Source organism: Triticum dicoccoides, chromosome 3B (assembly GCF_002162155.2).
Source record: "Triticum dicoccoides isolate Atlit2015 ecotype Zavitan chromosome 3B, WEW_v2.0, whole genome shotgun sequence".
NCBI lineage: Eukaryota > Viridiplantae > Streptophyta > Magnoliopsida > Poales > Poaceae > Triticum > Triticum dicoccoides.
Window position 1 is genome coordinate 402,109,581 of NC_041385.1, and position 7,650 is coordinate 402,117,230.

The 7,650-nt window shown below is 50.8% G+C and overlaps 2 protein-coding genes across 2 annotated transcripts; one reads left to right on the top strand and one right to left on the bottom strand.

Moving 5' to 3' along the window:
• The first annotated feature begins 487 nt into the window (after positions 1 to 487).
• Positions 488 to 2,864, top strand: LOC119281318 (SUN domain-containing protein 5-like). Its single transcript, XM_037561853.1, has 4 exons — positions 488 to 912; positions 1,015 to 2,192; positions 2,290 to 2,375; positions 2,459 to 2,864. The coding sequence occupies exons 1-4, from the start codon at positions 693 to 695 to the stop codon at positions 2,685 to 2,687; spliced, it is 1,713 nt and encodes a 570-aa protein (XP_037417750.1). The 5' UTR covers positions 488 to 692; the 3' UTR covers positions 2,688 to 2,864.
• A 287-nt stretch (positions 2,865 to 3,151) lies between these two features.
• LOC119276212 lies at positions 3,152 to 6,298 on the bottom strand. Its single transcript, XM_037557223.1, has 3 exons — positions 6,139 to 6,298; positions 5,816 to 6,009; positions 3,152 to 3,593 (listed from the first exon to the last, which is right to left on the bottom strand). Exons 2-3 carry the CDS (start codon positions 5,995 to 5,997, stop codon positions 3,407 to 3,409), a joined length of 369 nt encoding a protein of 122 aa, XP_037413120.1. The 5' UTR covers positions 5,998 to 6,009; positions 6,139 to 6,298; the 3' UTR covers positions 3,152 to 3,406.
• Between the last annotated feature and the right edge of the window lie 1,352 nt (positions 6,299 to 7,650).

Consider the following 7,650-nt stretch of genomic DNA (forward strand, 5'->3'; position numbering starts at 1 on the left):
CGCCGCCATGGATCCCTTTCTATCTCCCTTCCTCTTTCACTCGTGGGGATGACGAGTGGATAGGAATGGGTAAGAGGGTGCGTTGCGCTAAAAAAATGTGTTCGGGGGATGGCATAGCGCTCCAACGAGCCAGTTAGATGATGTGTCAACCGGTCCTGCTTTAAGATCCGTGATCATCATCAGATGATTACAACAACGTCAGGACGAAGTGTCTTCGTGCACACGTGTGCCATTTATCATTTAGGTAGAAAATGGACTTGCCCAAATTTAAAAATCAGGTAACTTACATATAGTTAATGGATGAGAATTAGCATATCTGTAAAGAGAGGGGGAGGGGGGAGCCGATTTGCAGACACCATGCATGCCGATGCCGCCGCCGCGCGCATCGATGACCATCATCTGCCACTGCGCACTCGGTCACCTCCTAAGTTGCCGCTCCATCTTTTGCTCCCCAGCGGTTCCTGGCTTCCTGCTCGCCCGGCCTCTCCTCCTCTCTATCTCTTCCCGTCCTCTCCCTCACGCGCGTTTGGATCGACCCCCGGTGAAGCTGCATGCGCTGAGGGCGACAACGTACCGTCCCACCGTACATGTGCATGTGGTGTGGAAGGGAAGGAGAGACGAAAGAGAACGATCGACCCGTCAATTGGTGATCACCGTGGGCAGGCACGTCGTCGTAGGTAGGTGGTGCATGCATGAGCAAGAAGAAGAGAGAAGGAGGCGGAGGAGGAAAAGGCGGTGGGGGAGGGGCTCATCAGCACAGGGGAGGCGGCGGCGGGCCGACGGCGGTAACGGATGTGCTCTCCATGGACGGCGGCCTCCGCGAGGTGTCGGTCTCGGTCGTCTTCTCCGTCTGGTGTCTCCTTTTCCTCCTGCGCTCCCAGTTCCTCAACAGCCAGACCGACGACCCTTCCGGTAACTATCTTCTTCTATCCCCTTCCCTTCGATGCCGCGATGCCGATCCGTCTCGTCGTCATGTCTGCGTGGTTGAATGAACCGGTGGATCGGTCGGCGCAGATTTCTACGGCGAGCGCGACAACTACTGCAAGGTCATGCCACTGGAGGCATACATATTCCCGGCCGATAACGCCTCCTCCCCGACGTGCCAATCCTCCTCCTCGCCGCACCGCCCAGCTGAAGTGCTACCACCGTCCAACGCAAGCGGCGGCAACTCGTCGACCGAGGCGGCCTTTGTGGAGCTGGACGAGTTCCGGAGCCGCATCCTGCAGGGCAAGGCCGACAACGACAGCGGCCGGCACCACCAGCGCGTCGCCGACGGCGCCACGCACCGCCTCGAGCCTAGCGGCGCCGAGTACAACTACGCGGCGGCGTCCAAGGGAGCCAAGGTGCTCGCCCATAACAAGGAGGCCAAGGGCGCCGCGAACATCCTCGACGGCGACAAGGACCGCTACCTCCGCAACCCGTGCTCCGCTGACGACAAGTTCGTCGTGGTGCAGCTCTCCGAGGAGACGCTGGTCCACACCGTGGCGCTGGCTAACCTGGAGCACTACTCCTCCAACTTCAGAGACCTGGAGCTGTACGGCAGCCTGAGCTACCCGGGGGAGGCGTGGGAGCTGCTGGGGCGGTTCACGGCGGAGAACGCCAAGCACGCTCAGCGCTTCGTGCTGGCGGAGCCCCGGTGGACGCGCTACCTCCGGCTGCGCCTCGTCAGCCACTACGGCTCCGGGTTCTACTGCATCCTCAGCTACCTCGAGGTGTACGGCATCGACGCCGTGGAGCGGATGCTGCAGGACTTCGTCGTCAGCCACAGCCCCGACGCGGACGCCGCAAAGGCCGCCGCCGACGCCCGTAAGGACAGCGGCCACAACGACACCGCCGGCTCCCAGGTCAACGCCAGGCAGGTGGAGGGCAGCGGGCGGAACGACAGCGCCGGCGACGTGGCCAAGAACAACGGCTCGAGGGTGGCGGACGGGAAGCCCGCGCAGGCGCAGGGCAAGGAGGCGGTGAAGCAGGCGACGGGGCGGGTGCACGGCGACGTGGTGCTCAAGATCCTGATGCAGAAGCTGAGGTCCCTGGAGCTGGGGCTGTCGACGCTGGAGGACTACACCAAGGTGCTGAACCAGAGGTACGGCGGCAAGCTGCCGGACCTGCACAACGGGCTGACGCAGACAGGCAAGGAGCTGGAGAAGATGAAGGCGGACGTGGAGGAGCTGGTGGAGTGGAAGGACAAGGTGGTACGTACTCAGTTCATTCGCCCCAACCTTGTGTGATGCATGCAACTGAAAGGGCAAGTGGTTTGAATTTCTTTTGTTGTCTCTCGTTTTGGTTCAGGCGAGGGATGTGGGAGAGCTGAGGGACTGGAAATCAAGCGTCTCGCGGAAACTAGACCATCTGGTCAGGGAGAACGCGGCGATGAGGCAAGGACCCATCACCCATGCCATGATACGCGACGAGGTAAAGCGGCCGGATCGGGATTGTTTTGACGTGGATGTGCGCGCAGGTGGGATGTGGAGGAGATGAGGAGCATCCAGGAGACGCTTCAGAACAAGGAGCTGGCGGTGCTTTCCATCAGCCTCTTCTTGGCGTGCGTCGCGCTCTTCAAGCTGGCGTGCGACCGCTTGCTGCTGCTCTTCGCCAGCAAGGAGGAGGAGGACGGGGCAGGGACGGGGTGGATGCTCGTGTTGGCGGCCAGCAGCCTCACCACCCTCATCGTGCTGCTCTACAGCTGAATGATTTGTTAGGCATATAGAATAATAATAATGACTCCTTTTCGAGCTAGACCTCGTTACCTTCTTTCTGGTCATGTTATGACTTAGCAAGTCATTAGGCAATCTAATTCTCCCCTCGTTTAGCACAGTTAGTCTTGTTTTACAAGAGAAATAAAGTACAAGAAAAATGGGAATACTGTGCGGTGTGTTAGCGAGGCTTTCAACCATCACTGCTTAAACTCACTGAAAAAAATAGCACGTCGCTAATAGCACGCTATAGCATATTGAGAATTGCCTCGCTAAATATATCGGTGTACAACATCTCGCCAATAGCACGCTATAGCGCGATATAGCATGCTAATAGCATATTTTTAGGTCGCCGCTATTTTGCTGTAGCGCGCTATTTTTTTCATTGCTTAAACTACAAGACCGCTATGGAAGACATAACGAGGAACCAATGAAAAAGGTCATGCAATACTTTCGTCTGCAACGAGAAATGGGTTCATTTCATACCAGACAACACAAGAGTGGTGCGGCAGGCGTCAGTGGAACAAGTTACAGACCACAAAAAAAATAATGGACAATTGAGCGAGCAAATTATTGAGGCACTGTTGCAATTGTGTGCTCGTCTTGCTGGCATTCAGCACTGAAACTTTTCAGAAACAAAATTGTGAAACAAGACAGGTAATTTCGACAAGCATCAGCTAACAGTATTTATAAGGCGCGCCTCGGCATCTAATTCAGACCTTATAGCCGGTTAAGGTGAATCCTCTGCCTGCAATCTCGCCTATGCAGAACCATGCATAAAGCTCAACCCCAAACAGTGTTGCAATTCCAAGGTCCTCCACCCTGAGCTCCTTCCTATTCTTCCAAAGCTGCTTGACACCATCAACCTCCTTCCACAATGCTTCATAGCGGCCTGGTAGACTGAAGAAAACAGCAAATATATACAAGCCACTGATCAGACTCCAGAGAACAAAGGAATGGCTTAAGCACAATAGAAAACATTCACAGCGGCAAGGAAAAACAAGCAAAATTCCTTGCACTGATCAGCATAGCTGTGCATCATCAAATTACGGCTCATGAAAGATATAGTGTTGCACTCCATTTGAAGATAGCAAAAGCGTAAATATACCAAATGGAGAACCGGGCCTATGGGGAACTAGCCCATGTGGCTTAGTATTGGTTATGAAGAACAGCCATGACCACTACTGCAGCGACCAGGCCTTGAACATGGGCTTCCCATGCAATCACACCACTGGCCAGCTGAAGCCCAGTTCTCAACACGGAAAAATACACGTTTAGTCCTCTCCTACAAGTGCAGCCGTAGTCTGGTCTTCCTACCACACACAACAACTAATCACTATTGTACCGCGTACCATCTGGAAGTTGCATTACCAAGGTAAACATGGCTCATGGCACAGCATTTGCCACAATGTCAAATAAAAATCTGTGATAGGGAATGCAAGTTGGAAAACAATGCATTGAACAGTTCAAATTGGCAAACAATCTTGATTAATCATATTGTGTCAAACTAAACCGCTGGTTAAGTCATCGTTAAAGGAATATATGAATGTATCAATCATGATTCAACTGGTGATGTAAGTTTGCTTGAAACCGAACTCAGCTAGTTCTCTGGTTCAGCAAAACAAGGTTATGACCAGGTCAAGTGTCCATCCCATCCTATATCTCAAACTACTAGAGTGAAGTTCATAATATTTCCAAAAAGGACCACATGAATCTGGATTATATAACCACTCATGGATACCTCGAAATGTAAACAACAACAACAACAACAACAACACACAACCAGAATACGGATGCACTTGACTGAGGTTGCACTTTTTGCACAAAGTAGCTAATAAGACCAAAGATTCAAAACATACAGAAGTCAAGAAGCAACGAAACTCAAGGTTTTACTATGTCAGTCAGTCAAACCTGCCCATACATGTAGAAATATCCTACACTCTTCTTGCCAATAACTCAGATCAGCATGATATTTTGATGAAATATTTGCAGGCAACAGTTGAATCGATTTCTTTGCAAACATGCAGAAAAATGACAAATGTTTCACAGAGAGCTATATGTGCTAAGACTCACTTCTCGAATATCATACATAGTAGATTACCTTTTATTTATGATATATCGACTTCACAAGAGACTATGCTTTCACCTAAACAATCGTCCTTTATGCTACATCTGTGATGTCTCCATGCAACATGGGTCAAAGAAAAATATAAAAAACATAGCAACAAAATAAAGCTGCACAGGTGATCAGGCATAAGCATGGCATATATTGTTTCCATTACGAAATCTCAAACTTGTGCCAACTCCAGGACAGACATATTTCCCTCACACATTGCATGACTTGCAGAATTGTGATTTATCCATTAAAACCAATTATTGAACATTGCATATCTTGTTCGATTTAAGTGACAGTTATCATTTCAAGGAACAAAGGTGCATCTCCATCCACATACAAAGTTTAGCAATCATAAATAGTGCTCTACAAGAGGGTCATCCAGTTAGGAGCAGGCGACACTGTCCCACCACGCACACCTAGCTGAATTGCTCTGTCCTGGTAGCTATCATGTGAGCAATTAGCATAGTCCCTGCCTAGCAAAGCATAAGCACCGGCTCACAGTCAAAAAAAAAGCATAAGCCCCGGCTAACTAGAAATTGCTGATGTAGCAACGGTCTTCCCCCAACCACTCAGATTTGAGCTACATTGTGGATGGCACATACAAGAGATCTCCAAAATTCCCGTATGCTAAAGTTCATAAATAGTGCAGAAAGTGAAGAACTAGACAATCGCTCAATCGTCCAGTCACAAGTGGCAGAGGCTATACATTGAACACTTTATATCTAATTTATGTACAGAAGTTTGTATCCACCAAATACATCGATAACTAACCGTAGAAGGCCACACATTGCCACAGACACGAGTGGACCACCCCATACTACGATCCGGTCCAGCTAGGCAGGCAGTAATAGAGATGGTAGGCAATTACGGGGCAAACCTCAACCACACCATGACCACCCCCGTTGCTACAAGCACAAGCAGATCCACTGATACTGCGCAACAGCCCCGATTGGAACCACACCACATGTACAGACGGTTGGACACATAAATCATTCAGGGGCTTTACCTAGCGAGGCGCGTGTAGAAGAGCTGCTTGGAGAGCTCCTGGCACTTCTCCACGGAGGGAGGCTGCACGACGTACTGCTTGTTCTTCTCCATCGCCTCCTTGTAGTAGGCGCCGCCGTGCTTCGAGGCGAATTCCGCCGCCTGCGCCGCCTTGGTCCGCAGCTGCGCGAGCCTCGCCGCCATCGCCGCCGGAACCTACGATGCGCACGCGGAAAGGGGTCAAATCGAAAGTATCAGATCTGGTTGCGCGGATCTAGTGGCGGATTAGGCTGAAGAGAGTCGTTTGTCTGATGGGAGAGGCTAGGGCTTTGGATTGGGAAGTACCTTGACGAAACGTCGGCAAGAGGCGAGGAGGAGGTGAGGTGGGAGGAGATCGAGAGGGAGGGGGGAGGAGGACGGCGGCGGGATGGTAGGGGTGTGGGTGCTCAAGTATGGGAGGGGAAAACGGTGGGCGAACGACCGAAGGGTATTATTGTCAGTTCACTGGTTTTGGCCACCAGAAGTTGAGGGTATTATTGTCACTTCATTGGTTTTGGGCAGGAGAAGTTGTTTACCTCATGCTACTCATAGTGGGGAGTAGTCCTGGCCATCTCAGTCCCGGCCCTGTCGGTCCATCCAGGCCCGGCCCTAAAATCCAGGGCCTAGGCCCGATGGGCTTGCCCGTGGGCCAGGCTAGGGCCTGAGTTTTGAGCCCACCAGCAGGGCCTGGACGGGCTTGGGCTTGGCATACCGACATTTTAAGGAAGAGGCCCGGCCCATGGCCCTAAGCCCTAAGGGCTTTTCAGGGCTTTTTACCAGATGGGCGGGCTTGGGCTTGAAAAGTAGGCCCGATGGTAGGGCCTGGGAGGGCCCGGGCCTCAGTTTTTTGCCATGGGCTTTTTTAGGCCCGGCCCAAGCCCGGCCCGGCCCGGCCCATGGCCAGATATAGTGGGGTGTATCATACACTAGTATCATGCATATGATACTAGTTTATGATACTACCTGCATAGTGCATAGTATCATAAAGTAGTATCATAGATGGTCATATTTATTTTCATGCATGACACAAAGTAACATATCATTTAACATGATATGGTATCTACATATATAATCTAAGGCTGGTCGTAATGGGAGTATCATAGGTAGTATCATGCATGTCAATTAAGCAATTTTGATGAGGTGGCATAAAATTAAATGAAGAAAGAGAGGCTTGAGTATCATATCATGATACCGTATCGTATTAAATGATGTACTACTTTGTGTCATGCATGTCAATAAATATAGTCTTATATGATACAAACATATGATAGTATGCATTACGGATGTAGTATCATACACTAGTATCATATGCATGATACTAGTATATGATATGATACTAGTGTATGATACTCCCCATTACAACCAGCCTAACCCTCTCTTTTTTCTTTAATTGTGTGCCACATAAGCATGTTTGCTAGTCTCAAGTGCATGTTACCGGTTATGCTACTTCCACTATGGCCAGCCTCAGGGGGTCCACGTGTCTAAACAAGAATGTAGGCATGTTTGGTCGTCTGCATTCAGCCCAACCGGCCCGCGCTGAAAGAAGAAAGAAGTTGGGTTGTTCAATTGCTCGGGTTTACTATTTGGATTGCATGAATTTGAAGCACCTCAAAGCCAAGCCCACTAGAAACCCCTGAACCGGTAGTTTCTAGCAACCGAGACTTGGACGAAACAGAGGAGGGGAAGCGGTGTGGAGCTCATGCTACCACGGAGATGGCTCGAGCTCACGCGCGTCTCTGAAAAATTGGCGGGAGGACTTCGGGTTACCTCCCACCGATCCGGTCGCACTACATAGTCGCCTTCACCTCACCGCCCAAA

What these genes read in the sequence shown, in the direction of transcription:
- LOC119281318 (XM_037561853.1), top strand. Translation starts at nt 693, where the DNA reads ATGAGCAAGAAGAAGAGAGAAGGAGGCGGAGGAGGAAAAGGCGGTGGG. An exon ending in CCAGACCGACGACCCTTCCG is followed by an intron (nt 913 to 1,014) that starts GTAACTATCTTC and finishes CGGTCGGCGCAG; the next exon opens with ATTTCTACGGCGAGCGCGAC. An exon ending in TGGAGTGGAAGGACAAGGTG is followed by an intron (nt 2,193 to 2,289) that starts GTACGTACTCAG and finishes GTTTTGGTTCAG; the next exon opens with GCGAGGGATGTGGGAGAGCT.
- LOC119276212 (XM_037557223.1), bottom strand. Translation starts at nt 5,997, where the DNA reads ATGGCGGCGAGGCTCGCGCAGCTGCGGACCAAGGCGGCGCAGGCGGCG. An exon ending in TTCTACACGCGCCTCGCTAG is followed by an intron (nt 3,594 to 5,815) that starts GTAAAGCCCCTG and finishes TGTTTTCTTCAG; the next exon opens with TCTACCAGGCCGCTATGAAG.